General features: G+C 40.1%; 2 protein-coding genes across 10 annotated transcripts in view; one reads left to right on the top strand and one right to left on the bottom strand.

Annotated features, from left to right (window-relative positions):
- Positions 1–710: 710 nt before the first annotated feature.
- Positions 711–22,805, bottom strand: Lrrc42 (leucine rich repeat containing 42). 3 transcript variants are annotated; one of them, XM_077791073.1, is made up of 10 exons: positions 22,718–22,805; positions 21,480–21,512; positions 16,823–17,309; positions 10,445–10,576; positions 7,885–8,003; positions 6,524–6,612; positions 6,084–6,197; positions 2,355–2,439; positions 1,103–1,195; positions 711–1,066 (listed from the first exon to the last, which is right to left on the bottom strand). In XM_077791073.1, exons 3-10 carry the CDS (start codon positions 17,293–17,295, stop codon positions 921–923), a joined length of 1,251 nt encoding a protein of 416 aa, XP_077647199.1. In that variant the 5' UTR covers positions 17,296–17,309; positions 21,480–21,512; positions 22,718–22,805; the 3' UTR covers positions 711–920. The 3 variants fall into 3 exon arrangements, with proteins under 3 accessions (XP_077647199.1, XP_026238010.1, XP_026238016.1); XM_026382225.2 differs by having other exon boundaries at positions 711–1,195; XM_026382231.2 differs by lacking the exon at positions 21,480–21,512 and having other exon boundaries at positions 711–1,195; positions 22,718–22,801.
- Positions 22,750–27,105, top strand: part of Ift25 (intraflagellar transport 25) — a 26,508-nt gene continuing 22,152 nt past the window's right edge. For 2 of the 7 annotated variants that reach the window (XM_077791079.1, XM_026382234.2), the window contains exon 1: positions 23,155–23,311. The gene's annotated coding sequence lies outside the window, so the exon portion shown is untranslated. Of the gene's footprint in view, positions 22,830–23,072; positions 23,312–24,459; positions 24,529–27,105 lie in introns of those variants that run through there. The other 5 variants (XM_077791076.1, XM_077791074.1, XM_077791077.1 and 2 more) reach the window with 5 other exon arrangements.

The raw sequence follows: 27,105 nt of genomic DNA, 5'->3' as shown, positions 1-27,105 counted from the left end.
AGGTTGAGAAGCATGGGTCTAAGGCAGAGGTAAGCAAACTATGGCCCACAGGCCAACTCCAGTCAGTCACCTGTTTTTGTACATAAAATTTTATTGGATTACACCTACATTCATTTATTTATTGTATATGGCTGGTTTTGTGCAGAGCTAAGTAGTTACAATTGAAATTTTATGGCTTATACAGTCTAAAATATTTATTATCCATCCCTTTCCAAAAGTTTGTCTCAAGGAAAAAAGAAGCCTCTGCCTCTTAGGCAAGACACTGGACTCAGTTATTTGCTTGAGATCAAGTGTAAAGATTCCTGGTGTTTTACTTAACATACTTAATGGATGGGATTCTAATAAATGGTTACATTTAAGGCAATGTAACAGAATGGGCTTTGGAGTTGGCTAGAAAGGAGTATAAATTCTGTCACTTATAAACTCGGTGAACTTAAACAAGTCATTTAACTTGAAGCTGATTTTTTTTTTTTTAACTCTAATTGGGGCTAGTCCCTATCCTCCATGGTTGGTGTCAAGGACAGGACATAGCACAGAGGAGACATTCAATAACTGATAGCTACATTCACATATGTAGCCTATTAGCTGAGCCAATTGTAGGAGTAACAAACCAGGATAAGCAGCCTTGTTAGCTCACGTGGTCTTCTATCCAGTGTGATTTCCTATGGCTCCAGTCCATCATTCACAAGCAGAATTTAAGGACAGCAAAACGGTTTATTTGAAAAAATTACTATGTATTGAAAATATACATTAGAAATTATTACATACTTCCATAGCATTCCCCTCCCCCACCACAAAAGTAGAAATATCTGCTTGCTACGCTAATGCCGTAGGTAAATTCAAACAAAAAGTAAGTCATCATCAGTCTCCTTTCCTCATCCATTAGAGTTGAGAGGACAAGGTCAACTTGTATCTGCCAGTCAGTAGGAATTTAATAAGTCCCAGTCTTCCACAGCAAGACATACATATTTTTGCTTTGAAGACTGTGAAGAATTATTCTGTTCCTTCTCTGACTCCTCAAAAGCTCTCTTCTTGCTCTTCTTTGACTCTTGGCTCTCTGTGGCTTCACGTTTTAACAGTGGCCCATGGCAGTCTGGGGCTTTCTCTTTATAGAACTGGAGTTTTCCAGAAGAGTTCATGTGGGAGTCTGCCAGGGGACACTTCTTTGAGGCTTCCATCAGAGCCCGCTTCCGATCTATAAGAGTGACAAAGGACAGGGTAATGAATCTACTAAGCTGGAATGCTAAGGACTGCTTGAATCCAGAAATGACCCCAGGGAAATGACAAAGGCCCAAACAGGGAGAGGTCTGGTTAACTACATCTTGTTGAGTGCCTGTGAAGTAACAGTGGTATGTCCAGCACAGGTTGAAGACATGGACTCAGACTGGATAAATGAGTTTGAGCAAGTAAGTTGGCTAAGATTCAGTTTTCTCTCCCTTCTAGGAATATAAAACCTATTTCAAAGGGTGATATAAAGATAAATGAAATAATGTAGATAAAGTGCTTAGCACAATGCCTGGCACACACTAAAAGCTCAAAAATTATAAGTAGTAACAACTACTTAAAATCTGGACTTATCACACATTAAAAGCTCAAAAACTAACAATTGTTATTCAAAATCTGGACTTGACTCTGCATCTGAAGAGCCAAATCTGTGGCACAACTCCAGCCAACAGTAAATATTACTTCATATTTTCTTAATATGTCTGGATTCGAAGTCTGATACCTATGTTTTCTTCACTTTGATTTCATCACCTAATTTCTCCTTTAAAATTGTGGTAAAAATACACATAAAATTAACCATTTTAATCATTTTTAAAGTATGAAGTTCTGTGGTATTAAGCACATTCACAACATGCAATCACTGCTATCTCCAGAACTCTTTGTTTTGAAAACTGAAACTTACCCTGTAACTATTAAATAGTCACTCCCTACTCTCCCCTCACCCAAGACCTTTTTTTATTTTTCCAGTGATGCTGAGATCAAATCCAGGGGACTCCTCACACATGCTAGGCGAGTGCTCTGCCAATGAGCTACATCCCCAGCCCCTCTTTCACCTTTTGGCTATACTTAATTCCTGTTTAATTTGTTTTTGTGCCATCACAAATATTCTTTGAAACACAATATAAATAAATAATTCTAAAAAAACTATCTTGCTGGTGAGTGCTGGCATTCAAAACTTAAGTATGAATTTACACTGCAAGTTATGATGATGGAATACAAGTCTTGATGACACAGTAAATAAGCCAATACTATTTATTAATTTTCCCACTGTGAGGACAGGTTGATGATTTGAAAGGTACAAAACCCAAAGGGCAAAAATTAAAAAATAAAAAAAAAAGGGAATTTCTCACAAAAGTACTGAGTTGCCTCTTGAGGTTCGGGGACTTTTCTGGGTTTCTTGGCCTCCACCGTCACACGTTCCCACTGCAGAACAATCTAAAAGGTTTTTGGAAAAATGTAAATCCAAACAAAATCTCAAATTTTTAATCTCAAATGCTTCCCAATCCATTTGTTTCTTTTCCATCAACACAAACCCCATGTAAAAAATTTTATTTCAGATGATTCACAATAAGAACCAGATATTCTGTTCTCATGTAAGTTGAATTAGAATACATGTTGAATACATATATATATTTGTAGGAGTCAGGCAAGTCTATAAATCTGACTATTTCCATTCTTAGTCCAAGCTAGAAATAAACTGCACATCCTTAAATACTAAAATATAAAACCTTAGTCATAATACTTTTCATACATTTCTAGACCCCCCCATGCCTTAAAATGTACCTCCTTCTTATGTTTCCATATTCCTACAGTTTCCTTTTTTTTTTCGCTGTTACAATTTTTTTTTACTATAAGCTACTATAAATTCTTTAAGCAATTTGAATGAATATAAATTATATACAAATAAATGAAAGTAAATGATAGTTTCAATACACGGAAAATAACAAAAACTTTGCATTTAATAGTTCTCATTATGGCATGCAATCAAATGATCATAAAGAATAACATTTTCACAATACAAAAACAGTACAACAGAGTTTAAGAATGGTTCTAGAGTTACTCACACCACTTTCTAGCCAGAGAAGCCTTGGCAAGAGATTTCATTTCCTCCTCCTTTTTTTTTTTTTTAAATTTTTGGTACCACGGATTAAGCCCAGGGGTGCTTAACCACTGAGCAACATCCCCAGCCCCTTCATTATATTTTATTTAGAGACAGGGTCTTGCTAAATTGCTTAGGGCCTTGCTAAGTTGCTGAGGCTGGCTTTGAACTTGCGATCATCCTGCCTCAGCTTCCTGAGATGCTGGAATTACAAAGCATTTAATTTCTGAGTCCCAATTTCTAATTGGGATTAATAATTGTATATATTTTATAGAGCTGTTACAAGGATTAATAACACACAGAGTTTAGCACAACGTCCTATAAAAGAAAGTATTTCATAAATACTCACTGCGGACCCTCCTATATTTTTTCTGGCTATAGAAAATGGGAACAGGCGGGTGCAGTAGTGCATACCTGTAATCCCAGTGGCTCGGGAGGCTGAGGTAGGAGGATCACGAGTTCCAAAGCCAGCCTCGGCAAAAGCAAGGTGCTAAGCAACTCAGTGAGACCCTGTCTCTAAAAAAAATACAAAATAGGACTGGGGATGTGGCTCAGTGGTTGAATGTCCCCGAATTCAATCCCTAGTACCCCCCGCCTCCCCCCACAAAAAGAAAGAAAATGGGAACAGATTGAAGGCTACAATGGACTAACTGAACCTGCTGATTTAGTGGGAAATAGGAAAATTTTCCTTTCACTAACAAAAATGTCAATACGAAGAGCTAACTGGGGAGAGAGGAGAAGAAAATGATTTTGTTCTAGGTAAGACTAATTTGAAGTGCCAGGCAGAGATTTATGGAAAGCATTTGGGAATGGGCCTCGTGTCTGAGATGGTAGAGTCATTCTCATAGGGATAGTTACCATCCTGAGTAAAAGATAAGATCACTGTGGGAATGAGTAAAGACGTAAGAGAGAGGAAGGAGGAATTACCCAAGAGAGAAAAACCTTAAGGCATCCATGTTTACATCACGCGCTGCAGAAAAGTCAGGGAAGGTAAAGAAGGAGGTCATCTGCTACACTCAATGGAAGCCAGAACTGACTGCATGGGGTTAGGAACTGAGCTGGCAGTGAACAGGAAAGAGGAATAAGAACAAGAAACAGGGCTGGGGTTGTGGCTCGGTGATAAGAGTGCTCACCTGGCAAGTGTGAGACCCTGGGTTTGATCCTCAGTTTCCACAGGAAGCAATGAAAGCTGGGGAAGCCAGGCACAGTGGCACACACCTGTAATCCCTAAAACTCAGGAGGCTGTGGCAGAAGGATTGCAAGTTCAAAGCAAAGGCAATTTAGCAAGAACCTATATAAAAATAAAAAGGGCTGGGGATGCAGCTTGGCTGTAGAGCACCCCTGGGTTGAATCCCTATTACTGGACAGAGGAAAAAGTTGCATGTGGGGGCCGGGAGGAGATGGGGAACATGTCAAAAAAAGGAACAAACTACCAAAGAGTGACAGTGACTATGTGGTGGCAGAAAAGTAGGAGGAAATAATTATTAGTAAATATCACAGAGGAAACTGGAGACCTTCAGGTATAGACTAAAAAAAAAAAAAAAAAAATGAAGAAATAAAGGGCTTGACACCGAAATAAAGTAGTGTGCCTGGTTCCCTCAGACAGGAGGGAAATAGAATATGACTGAAGAAATGGAGAAAATTTGAGACAGAGATAGAAAAAAAGTAGACTTCTGTTACATGGCCTCATTCTTTAGCACCTGCTAAGAATGACAGTAGGAGGAGAACAGGGTCAAGCTCAAGTGCTTTCTGTAAGGGAACAGAGAAAAGGAAAAACACTGCTACCAAGCCCCAGGGCCTCGCTGAGGCTGGATGGCAGGAAGCTGCACCTGCCCCAAGAACTTACTTTCAGGACAGACTGATAGGTATTTTACTTGATCCTTACAAGCCCTCTTTGTAAGAGAAGTTTGGTTTTTACATTTTACGGATAGAGAAAAAAGACTCAAAATTGTCCTAGGTCATACAGCTCTGGGGTTGTTGAGCCAAGATCCCAAACCCAGGGTTCTGACTCCACCAAACCACCTGCTAAGAAACTTCATCAAGCCTTTGTGACCATCCCATACCCAGTCCAAATTCATTGGATGCATCCAGAACTCAACCAGTTTTAAACTGGCAATTATTTTATTATGCATGTTTTAGATTAAACTCAGTCTTTGTTTCTGAAAGGCTGACTCACTGGTCTCCTTTCTTATCTACCTACAGGGAGGTGATGCTACCATAAGGCCGCTGGATAGATTCATCATCATGCAGTAGGTCTTGGAGTTAAGGAGAGAACCAGGACAAAAGAGTTTGATAGGTCCTCTAAGCCTCTATCAGGAAACATTTGTCAAAAACATTTGAAGGCAAAAGGCACCAGCCATAGGCAAGCTGGCATTTTGCTCATGCTGCCCTATTTCATTATTTGACTTCCTACTTAAGTCTCTACTTTGCCAAGTTGAGAAAACCTATCGGAAACACAAAAGTCAAAGTTAAGTTCTCTCACTGGCAAGATTCAGTGAAACAAAGACCAAGACATTTCTTCACTAAGGCTCTGGGAGGTAAGAAATGTGCCCAAAGGAAAGGGAAGATTGGATTTAAATCCATACCAGGTGACACCAGAGTTTATTCTCTTTCCAACATAAACATACTGCTAAGTGAATCTTTCCTGAAGTTATGTCAGACTGCTTTTTTGCACAGCGAGCCAAAATTCACTTTTGAATTTGTTTTCAGTCATTTGTAAAGTGGCATTTTTTCCTATATTCAGTAAAGATTTGGCACAATCTAATGACCAGAGTATTGAGATAGAAGGTCTAGCATCCAACACTAACTCCTTAAGTAGATGGGTCAGTTACCCCACTACTGTTTCCAATTTGACATGAGGTCGACAATTCAGCCAAGAAGTATCAAAAGCATTAATGTTTGTTCAATGTGTTGTTGTATAAGACATGTGGTATTAAAATGAATAGCTGTATTAATTGTAGGGGAGAAAAATGTGGAGTACCTGATCAGCCCAGCCCTCTGTCTTGCAGTTACTATGATCAAATTCCTTCAAAGGCACTTTGGAGTGAATAAGGCCTATGTGGGTCTGGAGCTTCTGTTTGACAGCGTTGATGTCCTAGAGAAAGAGAGACCAACCAGAAATATAAGCTGTTACTAAGAAGCTTTATACAAAGTTGTGTAAATACACCTCCAAGAGAGCTGCTGAGTGACAAGAGCAAAGTGCTGGATCATGCTGATATGTATGCTATCGACTGTAGCCAGCAGTGACCTGATTACATAGTCTATCTCTAGAAGGATATACATTTGGTCAATTCTTACTTGTTTTAAGTAGCAAACGAAGATCATCATAAATACCAGCCTTTTCTAAACACCAATTAGCAGGAACAAAATATTAATCAAGATTTGGGAAAAATAAGAGAAGTAACTGAAAGTCTTACTTACCTTGAGCCCTGTCCCAGAAATATCTAAGCAGTTTAATTTTTTAAAAGAAAGGAGGTATCCAATTCCTGCATCTGTGATGTCAGGGTTACCTAGATATCAAAAACAAGGTGACCATCAGTTATAATATAACTGCTGCTAAAATGCAAACTACAACCTCAGAAAAAATGTCCAGGCAATAATAAACTATAAAATATTGAGTAAACTCTTCAGAGTAAGTTAAACATAATGGTCTTATCTTTTCTATTTGTAACACGAAATAGCCACACTAGGTGGCTCCTAGGAGTTGGGGAGAAACAGAAAAATAAATGAACCAAGTAGTTATCCCAAAGGGTTTAATTAGGAACCATATGAAAACAGCACAAATAAACATGTGTTAAAATGGTTCATCATTCATGGCCATTTCACCTCAAAAGTAAAAGCACTTATTTATCTTAAAAAGATCTGCAAGGGTATTTTAAACACAGAAATTATCACTACTCTTACTAAATTGTATTTTTTTCCAGAATCTTATTACCTTATCACATCAGAGAGTACTGCATTTAGTATTGTCCTCTCGGACACAAGCACAGTGCCTGGCACACCGTAGATGCTCAAAAAATACTTGTTGGGGGTGTAGCTCAGTGGTAGAGCACTTGCCTAGCATGCTCGAGGTCCTGGGTTCAATCACCAGCACCACACACACAAAAAAAGAAAACACCTGTTGAATGAATGTACTTCTCTGGAAGATAGGGTAGAGCACTTATTATTCTCATTTTACATAGGTTCAAACCAATGCTAAGATAATATACCCAAGGGTATGTAAGCGGCTAGTAAAAGTAGCAGAGCAAGACCAGTCCTCTGACCTCACACCCCAGGCTCCTACTCTTCTGGCACCACACCAGCCTGTTAAAAATTCAGTGGATACTCAGTCAAACTGTAAATGACCTGATGATTTCCTATCATTGGAATCAATATCCAGATAATCCTGAGTATGTTACCTACCACAAGTGTGGCGTCTTGCAGCTTTTCATCAGGTAGACTTATAAGACAAAAAAGACCTAACATTTATCAAGATAAAGAGACTCAAAGAAAGTAGTGCCAAATGTCCTTTATGCACGCTATAAATGTGATGGAAGGCTGCCTGGTGCCTTCCATCCACAAAGTGGCATGGATAATCTGAAAGGGCTTTTCCTGCCCTCTTGAGAAGGGGCACTATGCTGGAAAAGGCATTGGGCCTAGAATCAGGGCCTCTGGCTTTAGCCTTATTCTGCCACTAACTTGTTATGGCACCTAGGAAGAGCACTTCTAAAACAAAGAGAACTAGATAATATCTAAAGCCATTCTTCCAACATTAATAACCTACAATTGCCAGTAAAACTTACAAGATAAGTCTAGCAGTGTTAGGTTCTCAAGGCCTCTTTTCATCACTCGAACCGGCGCTGTCATTTTCCGCACCCCAGCATCAGATAAACAATTATCCTTCAGGTGGAGCTGAGTTACACTGGGAAAACAAAGCCCATAAATAATTTATTTAAAGTTTGAGAACATGCTTTCAAACATTTCATTTAAAAATATAAAACCACCTTACCCTCTGCTGTGTCACACCCAATGCACTGAACAGAGTTAAGGCTCTTTTGGTGCTACTGCAGTTATCAAGTGAGGAACTCAAGGGTCAAAGTGTCATGTAGTACTACTCTCAGATGGCAGAGGGCACCAAAGGAATACGGGTATTAGGTAAAAAAGGACTTCCATTAAGGGGACAAATATACCTTTAACATAAAAAACTGCATTTTTAGACCAACTGTGTGAAAAACCAAAAACATTCTCAACAGGTAAAGAAAGCCTGCAAAAGAATTCCTGTAAGAATTCTATGCTTTATGCATCCAGATTTTCAGATTGGGCTTACTAGGCTATAGCCATAATCTAATTCAACTAGTTAATATGAAACTGATGTAGTAACATGCTACACTGTCCTTCATTAAGATATATGAGCCTTGGTGCTAGCTGCCTCATATAAAATGACCTCTGTACAGGGCACTATGTAGGTATCACTATCAGAAGGTAGCCCCACATAGCAGATGTAAAAAGCTATGAAGAAACCATACAGGAACCCATCTGGCCTCCACTCCTCTGGCCAAACTGAGTTATCTGAGATCAGCTAGGTTATCTGTGAATGGTATGAACTATTTCTTTAAATTATGGTTCTTGAAAAGGTTGTCTTTAAAAGTTGATTTAGGACCTAGGAATTAGTCCAGAGATCCTGAGCCTAAAAGAGGAAAAAGTAGGCCCATGTCTTCATCATGTTGGGTTAGGCCCTGTCTTCCTTAACAAGACTCCTAAAGCACAAGAAATAAAATCAAGAATTAATTAATGGGAGGACTCAAATTAAAAAGCTTCTTCTCAGCAAAAGAAACAATTTAATGAGGTGAACAGAGAGCTTGCATTTTGGGAGCAAATTTTTGCCCCCCCCCCCCACATCAGATAAAGCACGATTCTCCAGGATGTATGAAGAACTCAAAAAACTTAACACCAAAAAAAATAAAAAACCAAACAACCCAATCAATAAATGGGCTAAGGAGCTGACAGACACTTCTCAGAAGAAGAAATACAAATGGTCAGCAAATATATGAAAAAAATGTTTAATATATCTAGTAATTAGAGAAATGCAAATCAAAACTAAGATTTCAGGACTGAGGTTGTGGCTCAGCGGTAGAGTGCTCACCTAGTAGGAGCAAGGCCCTGGGTTTGATCCTCAGCACCACATAAAAATAAATAAATAAATAAATAAAATAAAGGTATTGTGTCCAACTACAATTGAAAATTAAAATAAAACAAAACCAAAAAAACCACTACTCTAAGATTTCATCTCACACCAGCCAGAATGGCAGTTATCAAGAATACAGACAATAATAAATGTCGGTGAAGATGTGGGGGAAAAGGCACACTCATACATTGCTGGTGGGACTGCAAATTGGTGCTTCCAATCTGGAAAGCAGTATGGAGATTCCTTAGAAAACTTGGAATGGAACCACCATTTGACCCAGCTATCCCACTCCTTGGTCTATACCCAAAGGACTTAAAATCAGCATACTATAGTGATTCAGCCACATCACAGCAGCTCAATTCACAATAACTGTGGAAGCAACCTAAATGTTCTTCAATAGATGATTGGATAAAGAAACTGTGGTATATATATATATATACACAATGGAATATTACGCAGCATTAAAAGAAAGTAAAATTATGGCATTTGCAGGTAAATGGATGGAGTTGGAGAATATCATGTTAAGTGAAGTAAGCCGATAAGTGGATGCGGATCTATAATGGGGAGGGGGGGAGGCATGGGAAAAATGGAGGAACTTTGTATAAAGGGGAGGGAGAGAAGGGAAGGTTCACAGGGCAAAGAAAGATGGTGGAATGAGATGGACGTCATTACCCTAGGTACATATATGACTGCATGTATGGTGTGACACTGCATTGTGTACAACCACAGAAATGTAGGGTTGTGTTGTAACTGTGTACAATCAATCAAAATGCATTCTGCTGTCATATATACCTAATTAAAATAAATAAAAATTTTTAAAAAGCTGATTTTCTTTATAGTTTACAGCTCAGTAACACTTAAAAACAGCAGATAATGTTTATGAGAAATGGTGTAACTTCTCATCTCTCATTAGAATAAGCTAACAAAAGGCAAAAATTTATAACCCAGGTAGCTTCAAGTACATGTTGAAATAAAGGTTATTTAGAAAAAAGAACCAACTGATTGACTTTCCTAAGGATTGCCCAAATGATATTGCTTGTACCAAGCAAGTGGAGGTTTTGATTTGTTTTAGGGAAAAAAAAAAATTAAAACCAAATCAACAACTAGCAAATAACTACAGGAATGGACATCGTTAAAAATGTAAAACATTTCTTCCACAAGCGGTGGCAGGTCTGTACCTGGACAGGGCCTCGTTAGTGAGATGTTCTAGAAGTTCATGCTCATCTCCAAGCTTACAACAGGAAAGGTCCAGGCGAGTCAGCTCCCGGAAAGACTTAATCTCTTCAAGTTTTTCTGAAATCACCAGATACCTGTGGAGTGTGGAGAGTAAGCAACAGCTTTTCTTTTCCTTCCTTTAGAACATTGAAGTTTGTGGCTTTGTGCTAGTCAACATCCCATCATCTCTTCTTCACTGATGACACTTGGGTATAGTTTGAATTATTTATTTATTTATTGTTGTAGTTGGACACAATACCTTTATTTTATTTATTTTTATGTGGTGCTGAGGATCAAATCCAACACCTCATACAGGCTAGGCCAGCACTCTACTGCTGAGCCACAACCCCAGCCCACAGTTTGAATTTTTAAATTAGTAAATGCCTCAAAAGGTTTTGCATACAGTAGTGGAATAAACATTTCAAGTAAATAAAAGTACATGAGCTGGGCACAGTGGTACATGCCTATAATCCCAGCAACTTGGGAGGCCAAGGCAAGAGGATCACAAGTTGTGAAAGCCAGCCTCAGCAACAGCAAGGCACTAGGCTTATTTTAGAGACCCTATCTCTAAATAAAACACAATATAGGGCTGGGTTTGTGACTTAGTGGTCAAGTGCCCCTGAATTCAACCCCCGGTACCTCCTAAAAAAAAGGTATATGAGCAAAGGCCAGTCACAAGAAGAAACATCTGTTTTATTAGACAAGATAAATCTTGGCATTAGTGTTAGTACCTTCTCTAAAAGCTTACAAACTTTAGGATATTCAAAGTTTTAAGTATTCACTCTTTCAAAGTTGTTTTTTTTTTTTTGAATCTGATCTTCAAAATCCAGTGATTTCAAAAAAGCCAGGAACTCTTGAGTTATAATCTGCACATCCCTAAAGAATATCCCAATCGGGCTGGAGATGTGGCTCAAGCGGTAACACGCTCGCCTGGCATATGCGAGGCGCTGGGTTCGATCCTCAGCACCACATAAAATAAAATAAAGGTGTTGTGTCCACCAAAAACTGAAAAATAAATATTAAAAAATATTCTCAAAAAAAAAAAAAGAATATTCCATGAGATATTTGGCAGATCACATTTTACCTTTCCTCCTCACATCTAAGCCTGAGCACCTATCCATTCCACTGTAACTCTGTCACCCTACTAACCACTCCACTAGATGCTTATTAAGACAAATCATAAGCACAAGCAACTTAATTACAATTTGGAGCACCTTGCCAAAGTTATCAGGAAGCATCAGGGAGGCCTCTGAAGAGGAAAAGGAGATCAAAACGACATTCCACAGCCCAGGCTGGGCCTCACCCCACCTTCCAGTTGTTAGTCTATTTCAGATGAGGTCAGTGAGAAAAAATGAAAGGGATTAGGTGTGACAGGAACCAGAGAGGAAAGGATCCTAAGGGACCAGGGAAACTGACTGGTGGCAAGAGCACTCCATTCTCATCTACTTTCTTCCTGGAGATCTCTAAATTTCCACAGCAGGATGGTATGCCAGGATCAGTGGGGTTATACCTAAGAGTTCACATCTTTCTTCCATCGGCAGTATAACTGCCAAAACCAGAATGGAATAATCAGAATGCAAGAGGCTAGTTGGATCACTCTTCTTTCTACATCCAACCAAAATCAGATGTACTGGAACCAATCAATGGCCTGACTGCTAGGTACAGATGACTCGAGGCACTGGTACCTCTTTAAACTGTGGAACCTAAGCTGCATGAAGACTTGAGTTCAGCTGGGTACACAAATGAGCCTTATTTACTCAGATGTGTTTTAATTGCACTGTAAATAAAGCTGCTGTTTTTCACCTTCCAATCACAGAGTTGAAGTATATTAATGGGGATTTAGGGGATTACTCACAATCAGAGAGAGGAAAACACACATCCTTTGATCAATTAACCAAAAGATTTTCAGTAATTCCAAAACAAGGGTTATTTGTGAAGGATATAACACTGTGCAATGTGATTAAAAACATTACAAAATCAAGGCTGAGGAAACTATATGCTAGACCATAGAAAATACCAGATGCTTATCTAGTACATACTCAAAGCTCCCAGTTCTTGTTTGCAACTAGTCTTCCAATTTGACCTTTAAAGGGTCAGAACAGTATAGTGGAGAAGCAACAGAAAAAAACACAAACATATTCAATGCCAGAAGACCTGAGTATGGATTCTAGAACCTTAATTACTTCTGCAATTTTGAGAAAGTTACTTTAGCTTTCTGAGCATCAGCTTCTCCAACTACAGAATGGGGCTTTTAATTTTCTTTTCAGAACTAAGAAAATCAGAAACAGTATTTTAAAAGTATATGACATCTTATAGACCCCTCATTAAAAGGTAGCTATTATTATTACTTCAGTAACACAGGGATCTATTTTAAGGAAAACATACTTGTATCCCTGTGGCCACCATTGGAATTAAAATCACTAAAGTTTCAACACAAGTGGAAAGAGAAAATTTTTGTAGAGTTGGAACCCAGTTGCAAAGACACTGGCCTCTCCTTCTGACAGGCAGCTTTGTGATCTCACCCAAGACAGAACTGCCTGCACCTACCCTTTTACCTTATTTTCTCAAGCTCATTCCCTTTGACCTGACCTCTTTTGTGCTGGTAAAACCTCTGCAGCTGTAACTTCAGCCCTGGATTGCAAACACAACCACAAACTTTCTACCCTCTATTTTCCTTTGAAGAGGCAAAAGAAGAGAGTTTTTATTTGAAAAGTTTTACTCAGATCTGAATGATAGTAAAGTTTAAAATTATTGTGTCAAAATAACACCCCAAATATTACCTTAAAGACATTTCCTACATTTTCTTTTATAAATGTAATACATGCTCATGAGAGAGAAAAAATTAATATGGAAAAGTATAGAGAAAAAAAAAACTGCAATCCCACCGTCTAGACTATATTTTGGTGGGATTTTCTCTTGTCTTTCTAAATGTGCAATCTATCTATCTATCTATTTTGGTTGTTCTGGGGATTCAGGGCCTCACACGCTTCCATGTACTGAGCAAGTGCAAGTGCTCGCCTGGCCTCCCAACTTGGGATCCTTCTGTCTCAGTCTCCCAAGTAGCTGGAATTACATGCAGGTGCCATCATTCCTGGCTACAAATATTTAAAAACAAACAAACAAACAAACAAACAAAAAAAAAACCTGGAGAGTAAAAACCCATTAAATCACCCCAACTGCCCTGGGGTTGACTCCCACCACCACCAAAAAAAAAAAAAGGATTCTTCAGTATATGCCCATTCTTCTGATCACTCATCACTATGAATATTTTATTATATCATAAAATGATCCTCGATTATTCTCTTAAGTAGTTATATAATACTTCACCATATGACTTATTTTTGCTTAACAAATTCCCTATTGTTGAATATTTAGTTTTGATTCTCACTAGTACAAATATTACTAAAAGCAACACCATTATATAAAAATATTTGTTCCCGCCTCTTGATTATTACATCAGAAACTAGAACAGACTCTTGATAAGTGAAATTATGGGTTAACAAATGGTATGGATGCTTTTCAGTCTCTTGACACAAACTGCCAAACTGCTTTCCAGAAATGATACACTAATTTACATGCTCATCAAATGTGAATGAAAGTGCATTTCTCATCACAGACTCACCAATCTGACCATATGAACAAATGGATAAGCAGCACTTTCAAAAGCATGGAAAGTTCTTCAGCTATAAGGGTAGAAGAGGAAATTGTAGAGAATACATTCCCAAATGCATAAAAATGATTACTGTGGTGAGATTATACATTTTCTTTTCTCTCTTTTTTTTTTTTTTTGGTACTGGGGATTGAACTCAGGGGCACTCAACCACTGAGCCACATCTCCAGCCCTACTTTATATTTTATTTAGAGACAGGGTCTCACTGAGTTGCTTGGTGTCTCACTGTTGCTGAGGCTGGCTTTGAACTGGGTGATCCACCTGCCTCAGCCTCCTGAGCTGCTGGGATTAAAGGCATTCTCCACTGTGCCTGGCACAAATTTTCTTAATATTAATTATAGTTTTATAGTATGTAATAACTCCCAAATAATATGTAGTTCTTATAAGATAATTTCAAACAAGATATACATAATTCTATTTTCCACATCTTATTTTTCTACAATGAATACAAATAACTTGGAATTTTAAAAAAATGAAGGAGTAAAATGAATATTAAATATATAAGCTACAACGAAATATGGCTTGACTTTTTCACTTAGGTTAGGCAAGGCAATTTTTCTCCTTCCCACTGGCAGCAGCCCTAAGTCCTGCCAAGACTGAGACCATGGCACATAGGCAGAGGTTTCAAAGGCGCTTGCTCAGTTTGAGTCCAAGATTCCATTCTTTTCCGTACGTATATATGCCTTTTCTTTTTAAAGTACAATATTCAGCCTGGGGTAAAACCAGTAATTCTGAGCCAGTTAAATAATTTCTTTTTTATTTTTAAGGTACATGAGTTTTTCTTCCATTTTCTGGTATGTTTTTCTCTTCTGTACACCTTTTGTTGAGCCTCATTTTACCATTCAGTGATTGTGCATCCTAATTATAAGCAGCCCCTCAGGGTTTCTAATCATGAGCTGGAGATACAACTCAGTGATAAATGACTTGCCTAGCATGTGCAAGGTCCTGGGTGCACAACCCTAAGTATGATGCAAAAAAAAAAAAAAAAGAGAGAGAAAGTTCAGACAGTAGTGAATTATGAAGCTATTTTAAAAGTCTACAAGTATTAATAACAATGATTTTCAAAAACAGCAAGGCCAGGGGCTGGGGATGTGGCTTAAGCGGTAGCGCGCTCGCCTGGCATGCGTGCGGCCCGGGTTCGATCCTCAGCACCACATACCAACAAAGATGTTGTGTCCACCGAAAACTAAAAAATAAAATATTAAAATTCTCTTTCTCTCTCTCTTAAAAAACAAACAAACAAACAAAACAGCAAGGCCAGGCACGATGACACACACCTGTAATCCCAGCAGCTCAGGAGGTTGAGGCAGAAGGATTGTGAATTCAAAGCCAGCCTCCAAAAACGTGAGGCGCTAAGCAACTCAGTGAGACCTGGTCTCTAAATAAATCACAAAATAGGGCTGGTGACGTGGCTGAGTGGTCAAGCCCTTAAATTCAATCCCATATACCCCTGCAAAAAAAACAAAAAACAGCAAGATTTTGAGCAGATTGCTGAAAAGCTGTTCTCTGCTGCTGAAGCCAGGCAGAAATTCACACAGCCAGGTGCAAGGCTCTGTGTGCAGTATGTAATTATTTGTGTCATAACACAGAGAGCTATACAAGCATGTGAATGCACAGAATCTCTCTAGAATGACATAAAAGACATGGATAATATTAGTTGGTCTCTGGTGAGAGGAAACAGATGAGACAGAAGGGAAGACATGTTTTCACTTCATACTTTTCTATGTTCCTGTTGGAACTGTTTGATCATTTTTCTTTTCTTTTCTTTAATACCTTTATTTCACTTATTTATTTTTAGGCAGTGCTGAGGATGGAATCCAAGGTCTCACACATACAAGGCGAGCATTCTACCACTGAGGCACACCCCTAGCCCCGTTTTTATTTTCTTTTATGTAAGAGTTTTAAATTAGTAGATTTTCTGAAAGTGTTTTTATTTAAGGTAGAATAAAACTTTTGAATAAATACATAAAAGTATGAGCAGAAGAGGAAGTCACAAGAGGAAATATCTGCTTTGTCAGAAGACATGCCTTGGCATTGGGACCTTATTGGACAATTTCCCAACTTTAGAATATTTAAAATTTAAATCACTCATTCTTTTAACGTTGTTTTTTCATCTAACAATCAATATTTAATGGTCTTCAAACTGAAACAGGGCCAAGAATTCTGGGTAGTAATCTTCACACCTCCAAGAACATACTAAGAGATATTTGGCAGATCATACCTTATCTTCTCTATTTTATGAGAAAAGTTGGCTGCAAAGTATTTTCTACCTAATAGAGAAGCTGAACAATCCTTGTAAACTATTTTCAAAATAAAGTTATATGTCATCTGGGAGATGAAATGGGAAAGAGTATTTTATTATCCTCAAAATGCCCTGTCAGTTTATATTTGGAAGGTTTTTTTTAAGAAAACATTTATTTTTATAGAAGTAGTTGGACATAATACCTTTATTTTATTTATTTTTATGTGGTGCGGAAGATCGAACCCAGGGCCTTGCACGTGCTAGACGAGCGCTCTTCCATTGAGCCACAATCCCAGCCCCAATATTTGGAAGTTTTAAACTGAAGTACTACAGATGTTGGAAGTTCCTGAGTCCTCTCCACTAAGCCCCTGGGCTTGACAGAATGAACACATCCAGTAAAATACTCAACATCCTAATGAGAACACTCACCTGTTTCGCAAGCACAGGGAACACAGCACCAGACTTCCATAGGCCTCAGTGAATTTCTGTAAAGCCCTGAGCCCTGCACCTGGCTCTGTGAATTTCTGCCTGGCTTCAGCAGCAGAGAACAGCTTTTCAGCAATCTGCTCAGGAAAGCCAATAAGGGAATCAATGTGATCAACATTGTCAGAGATGAAGCCCAGGACGAGGCTGAAAAGGGATTTGGCGGAATACCGAAGATTCCCCTCTCGGGTATATGTGAAGATGAAATGATCAGTCTTCTCTTTCTGTGCAGTATCATCTTCCCTGTTCATGCAAAGCTCCACAGAAAAGCCTTTGGGAAACAGTCTGAATGGCCTTGGCTTTTGCAAACCACTCCTGACACCATCCAGAGCCAGATTCACCATGTGCAGTTGCCCATTTTCTCGTACGTAGATGGGTCCTGGGTCCAGGTGATTTTCTGAGTTGAGGTAGTAAGACATTGCCTTGGTTACAACTGTAAAAGTGAGACACAAGGAAACAAATCCAATTAAAATGCCATCTGTAACATGTAACTTCATCTAGCTGTGCCCAGAGCTTTATAAGCCTACCCAGCAGGCCCTGTGGCTGGTGTGAAGAAAGCGAAGTTCACCAGCTGCTTGGGAACTCTGGCACCTGAGATGCAACTAATGTCTCTTCCTGGAAGACCCTTTTCTACCCTTTCCCTGGGGTAACGTATCTTTTAGAGCCCATTTTATGAAAGTTCTTCCAGATGTCAGCAACAATTCTTTTACAAGTAAATTCATGGTAGTAGTTTATATTGGAAAAACAATTGGAAACAACATAAATGTCTAATAATTGGGGTTTTTATTAAGTAAACTATCCATTCCACACCATGACATGTTATGAAGTCATTAAAATTATAGAGTTTAAAAAAATATATTGGGGGGGGCACAAAAAAAGACTGTAAATAAATAACTCCCTTGCTAGTCTTGCATTCTGCACACACTATTGCACTTGGCTCCTCCTGATTTGTTTCTGGGCCTGCCCCCTACTGCTTTGGGCCCCTTGAGAGGACGAACCATGTTTAATTCAACCAAGCTCCCTAAGCAGCACTTTGGCATGTTATAGTCCTTCAGCAGACAGTTGTGGAATTAAAGCATTCTTACTTGTTAAACCTTACATAAACCACAAGCAACAAAATTTTCTGGATCTATAAAAAGGCCTTCACCACTAGATCTAAATAAAATCTCTTGAAAGCATCATGAATATTAAGGTTTTGTTAGGGCACTTTTGAAGTAAGTAAAAAAATAAAAACACAGTTGGGTTTTTCTGCAATCATGTGGGTTACATTATATGCCCAACAACTAACTGGAATAAATACTTGTTTTCTTGAGTAACTGAGATTTCTAAACACATGAAAAATTGCTATCTGAAATAAAATGAAAGTGTTTGATAATCATTTCTACAATTCAAAGAGAAAAGAAGTAAAATTTAATAAAAATAGGCCTGATATTATCCCTAAGATTGACTGACCTTTGAGTGAACAATTCAGCTTTTGCATTAAAGCAGGGCCACAAGCAGCCCTGAAGCCACTTACAAGTGTCAGCAAACAATTAAGTCAGTGATAAAAAATGCTGAGTCTCTGGAGATCAAACAATGATCCTGTTTGTGAAAATCAGTACTATACATGATTCTCCCAAGGATAATTATGTGTATGTAGCACATCAGAAAAGAGGACCCAGTCTAGCCTTAGAGCCTCACCCTCTCCTGCTCATCCCCTTATCCCTTGCTCCATGGCCATGCTATACTACTTGGTAAATTGGTCGTGCTCTTCTGTTCCACTGGTCTTGAACTATTCTACTCCCTTCAGCTGGAGCATCCTTCTCTGCCTCCCTGAGCTAGTTAATTCCTACTTTTCATTAACACCGAGCTCCAACATCATCCCCCTCCTGGGAATCCTGTGCCAACCCCTGCACCAGGACATGTCTGTCTGGTTTTCCCAGAGCACCCAGTGTCTCCTTCTACATTAGCAGTTAGTACTATGTACTACATCTAAGTCTGTTTACTTGTTACTGTACCAAGAGCTGAGAGCAATTTAAAGGCAAGGGACTTAAAATTTGATTCATCTCTCTTTCCTAAGACAAACAAACTGCCTAGTACTGAGTAAGCCCTCAAAAGATATTTGCTGAACTAAACAGGAGGAAGGGAGAGACCTCAAAGGGACAGATTTAGTGCTCTGAGTTACAGGGCCTGCTGATACTGTTGCTAGGAGCCAGCTCCTCCTCCAAGTAACAGCTGCATGCTCCTCCCCCACTTGCCAGACCCTTCTGCAGGTGGCTGAAGCAGACCAGATGAAGGGAGTATATTGCTACTGGTACTACCAGGAGGAAAAAACAAAGAAAGAAAGAACTAAAAACTAGGGGAAAATTCTGTCATAGTGCCAGCTCTCATAACCCACTCTTCTCTTGTCAGCACTCAATGTCTGCTGCTAAGGAGATGCCTCACTTATTCTAAACTCTTCATCCAGCAGAGGTTAATATCTGGCCCCTTCAACCTCACAGACATTAATCCTAATGAGGAGAAAAGGCAGATCTCCTTCAGTCTTTATTCATATGGTATTTACAGCCTACTCTACCTGCCAATCAGGAAGTAGACACCAAGGGCCCTAAAAAGAAATGACTTAATTTTAATGGTAGAAAGGCAAATTCTATGGAAGATAACATTAGAATAAATCAGCACATCATGAGCCCTGAGCAACGAAATAGGGTCTGTCCATATTCACTGCTCATAATCCTCAGTCCCAATAGTAACCTTCCACAAACTTTGGAGTAAAATAAACAAATTCAAGAATAATTGTATGGATGACAATTTCTGATGAAAACTAGAAAAGTGTGACTTCATCCAGCAGAGGGCACAAACAGCTTGGGACCACAGTAAGAATGCTGCTAACCCTTGCCCCAAATCCTGTCAGCTTGAGCTTCCAGGGATCATTTTGCATAAAGGCACAGTTATAACTATATTTTATCTTTAAATTACTCATCAAATGCTATTTCTCTTTCTAAATAATGAAAAATTTCAGTATTTCTTGAAGAGTAGAACCATATCATTTGTCCAGTTGTTCAAAGCCTTTCTTTCTTCAACTGATATATAAGGAACTGAAGTTGGTTCAGGAAATTCTAGTGACCTTTGATTTCTTCTACTAAAATTTGTATATCCTGTATCCTCCCAATAAGGTGCTTCCTTGGAGTTTGTATTGTACTATAAAATGATCTAAGAATTAAATTAATGTTTGAATCTTCTGAGGTTAAGAACAACAAAAGCAAGATGATTCTACACAAAGCTCCTGTATTCAACTTTGCTTGCCCCTGGCTATTGTACATGGTGATCTATTACAAACTGACCTCTCAGGAGACAGGGCCTATTCTATAGGATGGCAAAACTCTGAAACTGGAAAATTAAAATAGTGGATATCTGCAAGAATAACAATGTCCAATGTAGATCAGTTGCAGCTATATTAGGTCAACAGCGTGACAGGTGTACTTGCTTTTTTTTTTTTTTGGGGGGGGGGGACTAGGGATTGAACCCAGGGGTGCTTTACCACTGAGCTATATCTCTAGCCCTTTTTATTTTGAGACAGGTTCTCCCAAGTTGCTGAGGCTGCCCTTGAACTTGACTTGTGATCTTCCTACCTTAGCTTCCTGATTATATATACCACCATGTCTGGCCAGAGTGACAGGCATTCTAATAGGTCTCCCAGTCCTCTCCAGAGAAGCAACTTTGTCACACACAATATCTTACAAAACAATACAGTAGTGCATAATCTAGGGTCTGGTCATCAAAAGTGAGCCAAAGTTGTCGTATCATTTCTTCCAATAAATGAAATATGACCTTAGTACATCAAAATTCAGCTCTCTGTAGCTTCTTTGAATAGGAAAAAATAAATAAATAACTAAACATGACAGTTTTTCAGACCCTGAAACCAGTTTACCAAGCAAAAAGCATAATTATCCCAGTCGGGTGAACTGAGGGAGGAAGATGAAGAGGATAATAGGGTTAAAATTTCGAGATGAGCCTGCAGTTATCTAATTTGAAGAAGAAAAGTAAGAAAGCACCTAACTTTAGTAGGTAAAATAATTAACAACCCCTTAAGAATAACATGTTAAACTGGGTGTGCTGGTGTATACCTATAATCCCAGCAACTCAGGAGGCTGAGACGGGAGGATCTCAAGTTCAAGGCCAGACTCAGCAACTTAGTGAAGCCCTCAGAACTTAGTGAGACCCTGTCTCAAAAAATAAAAGGGCTGGGAATGTGGCTCAGTGGTTAAGTGCCCCTGGCTTCAATCCCTGGTACAAAAAAAAAAAAAAAAAAAAAAAGAATAACAGGTTATAATAATGACTGATATTAGTCAATACTGGATGCAAAGGCTACCATCTATTAAGTGCTTACCAGTTGTCAAGCACTATAACAAGTACTAAATAAAATGACCTCATGTAATTACTTATCCTAAGGGGTGGTAACTTATTCAAGGAACAGAGCTAGTAATTGGCAGAGCCCAAATTCAATGTCAAGGCTGTACTACTCCAAAGTTCAAGCTCTTTCCATTGCATGATGCTCTCTCTCAAGAATAAAAACATGACATCAACCTTAAGGATTAAAAAAACGTTAAAAATTAATCTCACCCACCTGTTTGATCCCTCTGGTACTCACTGGCTCAGGCTGAGTGGTAGGGAAAAGAAAGGAGATTAAAAACAAAAACCAAAAAACAGGGGACTTCTGAGGAGAGAATTGGTGGGAACAGAGCCAGAATAGAGTTACAATGAGGACTCCCTTCTTTCTGCCAGGGTAGGAATTAGCCACATCCCACACCAGGAAAACATCTGTCAACCCATGACCTTCATTTCAAGACTGCAGACACATTTAACTTATTAAAATTTTTAAGAAAGTTTCTAACATTAAAAACTCGAAAAGAAAGCAGTTCTAAACTACCTATAACCAACAAACAATCCCCCTCTCATTGTTCTGTGTCACCGCCATTATTCAATTTTCAGTTCTCCCCACTACTTCTTTTTTCCTGTAGCTTGCACTTCCCTACCTGCCTTCTCACCCATACCCCTTCTTCCCACAAACTCTGGAGGCTCACTACGTACCCAGCTCTCTACTTTCCCTCAAGGGCAAACTAATCTCTTCCACATTTTGATAATCTTACCAACTCTACAGCTTCTCACCCCAAATCCTAAACCTTCCCCTTCACACACTCACAGCTCATTTGCCCCTCTTCAGAGCTCACACCCTTTCAATCCTTCCGCACCCCTTCCAAAAACGTAGCTCCTAGTCCCAAAACCCAATCCCACCTCCACCTGCTTCCCTTCCTGTCTCTACGCCATTCCACCCACATCCCTTGGGTCTTTCAGCATCCATCCTTCCCTTCCTCTCCCTCGGGCTTTCCTCTTCTCGGACCCCAACCTCTCCATTCCTCTCCAGTCTTGTGTCCTCAACCCTCAAAATCCCATTCCTTCACGCTTCACCATCCCCAACTTCACAATCCGCAGCCCCAACTTCTTTCTTCCCTGCTTCCAAGACCCCACCCCTTCCCCCATTCCACTCCTAGCTCCCTTCTTCCGTGCACCCCCCCAAACCACCTTCCCCTTCGCCCCCCCTTAATTCCCACGCATGGCTCTCTCCTACTCCTCCCAAGCCAGTGCTGCTTCCCCTCGCACCCCGACCCCGAGTCTCACACGCCCCCACAGCTCTCCTCGGCTCCCCGCCCCCACCCTCAAACCCACCTCCCACACCCCTACATCCTCATCCTCCCACCCTCCCTCGCCCTCCCCTCCCCCACCCGCCCCTCCCTCACACCCTGCCCCCGCCCCCACACGCAGCCCGGGGTTCGGCCAGCGGCCAAGCCCGCGGCCGCCACCTACCTGTGCCCCTGCCTGGGGCAGCGAGCGGCAGCACCTCGGCGGCGGCTCCTTCCTTCCGTGGCGCGGCTGACGAGGAAGGCGGCTCGACACACTGGGCACAACGCTGACGAGGGTGGGAAACAGAGAGGGTGGCAGGAGGGAGGGGGCTGGGGGCGACCTGGCGCCGTGGGACCGCGGGACCGGCGGGGCGGGGGGAGGGCTGGGCCATGGAGGCGCGCGTGCGCGGGGCCGGCATAAGGGGCGGGGCCGGGCCTAGGGCGGGGCCGGCCTGGAGGCGGGGCTGGGCCTGGAAGCCGGGCTAGCGACCTGAGGGCTTGGGGCTGGGAGCCGGCAGGGCTGGGCACTGCGCGTGCGTGCCCGCGTGAGGGCGGGTCTCCTGGGTCCTGCGGTCCTGCGGGCCAGCTGGGCTGAGCCGAGCTGAGCTAGGGGAGGTTAGGCCTGGGAAAAGGCGCTCGGGCGGGATTACGAAGCTGGGCCGGCGAGTTTGCAGGGAAGCTGACGGGTGGGGCTCTTTGAGTAGTGCTGTGCGCGTGGCCGGGACTCCGCCGGGGCGCCCCGAGCTGGGCGCGGGGGAAATCCCAAGCGGGACCATCGGTACGCCCGGAGCTACCTTGAGGCCCAGGCGAGCGAGTCAGCGGGGTGGAGTAGGCCGGCACCGGGGGAGGTGGGATGCTGGCGCGAAGGGAGCGGGCTCGGGGGGCTGGTGCGGAGTCGTGGCGTGGAAGGTGCGGGGGTGTGGCGGGCGGCGCTGAGGGGTAGCCTCATGAAGGCGTCTGACGCCGGCCGGTGCTCCCCGCTTGGCCCGGGGCGGACCTTTTTGAGGTTTGAAGTAGTGCTTTGGCTCCCAAAGGGAAAACTGATTGCAAATCGAAGTTAATGAATCTGCCTAAACTTAAGATGTAGCTGCAACATAACCCATGTAGTTATAAATTGTATTTACTATCAAGGCGGGCTCAATTAATGTATTTTATGTCACCTGGGAAGGGACTGAGTCAAAGGCTTGGGATGGATGTGAGCTTTGTGTCCAGGGCCGATTCCCGCCTTTCTAGCAACAGGTCCTGGCCTCGGGGAGACTGGATGCACTGAAAGGGCGTGTGAAACTCCAGGTGAAACCAGTTGCCAAGGTTTAGGGTAAAGCAGGGAAGTCCAAAGTTAGCGATTATAAAAATGGGAAGGATGGCATCCTGGAGTGCACCTCCCACATTCGGTGAACTGAGGCCCTGAAGAAATACATTTTTATTTAGAGCAAGGCATCTCAGTATGGAGATCTTAAACCTGCACCTTGGAATTGGGAGAACAGCATACTGTTGTTCCTTGAGGGTTTTTTGGAATTGGTTTGCCTTTCTCCTGAATTGTAACAAAAGAAACTTAAAGGGAACTCAGCCCCCTCCCTTTCTTTCTTGTTATTTAAGCAATTTTTCCAAAACAGGGAATCAAAGGATATTGTTTGCTTCCTTCAGACAACTTAGATAATTAAGAATGTGCAGTAAGCAAAGAACTGAACATTTGAAGAATACACCCTATCCCATTTATCTACTTAATGTACATGTGAATTCCAGATGCATTTTCCTAAAATGTAACTGTTTTCTAATTCATAAATATAATTCCTTGTACATTTCGGTCTACATAAGAAATGAAGAATACACGCTTTACTATGTTCACTTGTTTGAACACATTCAAATGAATTCAGATAGTAAAAGTTGAATTAAGTTGTTTTTTTTTTTTTTTTTTTTTTTTTTAAGGAAACAAGTCCATCACAAGGGTAATCCCAGAGAGTCAGGAGGCTGAGGCAGGAGGATGACAGGATCAAGGTCAGCTTCCACAATTTAGCATGACTATCTCAAAAAAGAAAGGGCTGAGGAACTCAGTGGTAAAATGTCCTGTGTTTAGTCTCCAGTACCAAAAAAACCAAACTCTTCTCACATATAGAATAACTATTCTGTGTGGGTCACACTATATTAGAACATGGCATTGTATTATTAATTGCATATTTGTCCATCTTCCTTGACTCAGCTTGAAAACAGACAAGTCTCAGTAACTTAGGTTGTATGCATCTTTTCATTACTAGCATGGTGCCTGGCCCTTGGTTTAAAAGGGCCTTAGCTTGTATTCAGAAATTTTGACAGAATATAGTATTTCCTTACCTTTTTTTTTTTTTTTTTTTTTTTTTTGATGATGCTGAGGATCAAACCAAGGGCTCATGTGCTAGGCAAAGGCTCTACCACTGAGCTGCATCCTCAAGCCCTATTCAATAATTGAAGATAGCATTTCTTTACCTTTGGAGATAGATATAGTACACTGTTATCGTCATTGACTTAATGATCAATGAAGCCAATAAGTTTTATACATCTTAATCAAGGATCAGCAAACTTTTTTGTAAAGGGCCAAACATTATTTTGTCTTTATTGGTCTTATAGTCTGTCACAGGTATTCAGCTGTACTATAGCACAAAAGTAATCATAGATAATATGTAAAAGTATGAGAACAACCATGTTCTAATAAAACTATTCATGATCATAAAAAAAAAAAATAGGTGGCAAGCTAGATTTGACTTGAAAGCAGTAGTTTGCTAACCCCTGATCTTGTAGGACTAATTTTTTAAGACTTAAGTATAAGCCTTTTTGATTATCTTTAACTTATAATTCATTGCCACACACCTTTCTAGCTTGCTCTTGTGTCTTTATTCTGTGTGTGTGTGTGTGTGTGTGTGTGTGTGTGTGTGAATGTATGTGTATGCATGCACAGACGTGCTCTAGGGATTTAACCCAGGGACTCACACATTACTTACATATGCTCTACTACTAAGATACACCCCCCCAAACCCTGATCACTTCTCTTTGAGAGTCAGTTGCATCATCTGCTATATTAGCTGATACCCCATCTTTGTTATTGTCTGTAGAATTGATAAGCATATTTTTGTACCCTTAGTTAAAATTCTTAAAAGGATAAAAGTCTTCCACAAGTTTATTTTGTTCTAATAGTCATTATTATTTTGAATACAGCCACTCAAAAAGTTATAAGAAACTACCTAAAGTGCAGCCTGTCCTACAATCCATATTTCCTACCCCAGTCTGGTCTGTGTGTGTGTGTGTGTGTGTGTGTGTGTGTGTGTGTCTGTGTATGTGTATACATATATTCATATCTATATATACATATATATATATTTTTTTTGTATGAGAGATTCTACCCAGGGGCACTCAACCACTGAGTCACATCCCCATCCATTTTTATTTTTTATTTAGAATCAGGGTCTCACTAAGTTGCTTAGGGCCTTGCTAAATTGCTGAGTCTGGTTTTGAACTGGAGATCCTCCTGCCTCAGTCTCCTGAGTCACTGGGATTACAGCCATGTACCACTGCACCTGGCTTAGAATCTCTTTTTCTTGACCAGTGTGACCCAGCTTTTATTACTATTACTACTAGATTTTAAAACTAAGATAGAAAGTGGGCTTTACTTTCTATTATAATAAAATAAAAACTAAGAAGAACTAGATCTCTTATGAAATACAAATTATCAATAATTAATACAACTGACTAAAATTGACTCAAGGTATACAAAACCTGAAGAGATCTATTGAATTTGAATTGTCAAAAATTACGCTATGAACACTTCACCAGGTATACAAGATCAGATAACCCCTACCTTATATAAATTGTTCCAACAATTAGAAAAAGAAAGCAAAGTTCTCTGATTTCTTTGGAATTCAATCTTTATTCCAAAGACATATGAACTAAAGGAAAAATTATAGGCCAATATAATCTTAACAATATATTTGCAAAAATTCGAAGTATAATACTAGGAAACTGAATTTAACTGTAAAAATAATAATGCACCATAGACATGTAGATAGAATTCGTGCCAGGAACTGGGGATACTATAATGGGGATTCTATAACAATAGAAATTTTCTTAATTGATCACGTTAACGATCTGTAGAAAAAATCCATTATGATTATTTTCGTAGATATAGAGGAGTATTTGGTAAAGCTCAATTCTTATTCATATTTAATAGAAAAAAAACCAACAACAAACAAGGAGAAGGAAATTTCTGTTTACTTAATAATATCTAACAAAAACCACAGTGTACATGACACATTTCATGGTGAAATGTTAAGAAATATTTCTTATGGAGCTGAGGACATAGCTCAGTGGGAAAGTGTTACCTACCATGTATAAGGCCTGGGTTCCATCCATAACACTGCAAAAAAAAAAAAAAATACCAATTGTATAATCAAGAATAAATGTTATTTTTAAAAAGATCCCACTTATGTAGCTGGGCACAGTGGTACATGCCTATAATCTCAGTGGCTCGGGTGGCTGAGGCAGGAGGATCAAGAGCCAATCTCAGCAACTTAGCGAGGTACTAAGCAATTCGGTGAGACCCTGTCT

Source organism: Urocitellus parryii, chromosome 11 (assembly GCF_045843805.1).
Source record: "Urocitellus parryii isolate mUroPar1 chromosome 11, mUroPar1.hap1, whole genome shotgun sequence".
In the NCBI taxonomy this organism is placed as follows: Eukaryota; Metazoa; Chordata; class Mammalia; order Rodentia; family Sciuridae; genus Urocitellus; species Urocitellus parryii.
Note: the sequence above shows the minus strand (reverse complement) of the source record. Positions and strands in the feature narration are given on the sequence as shown.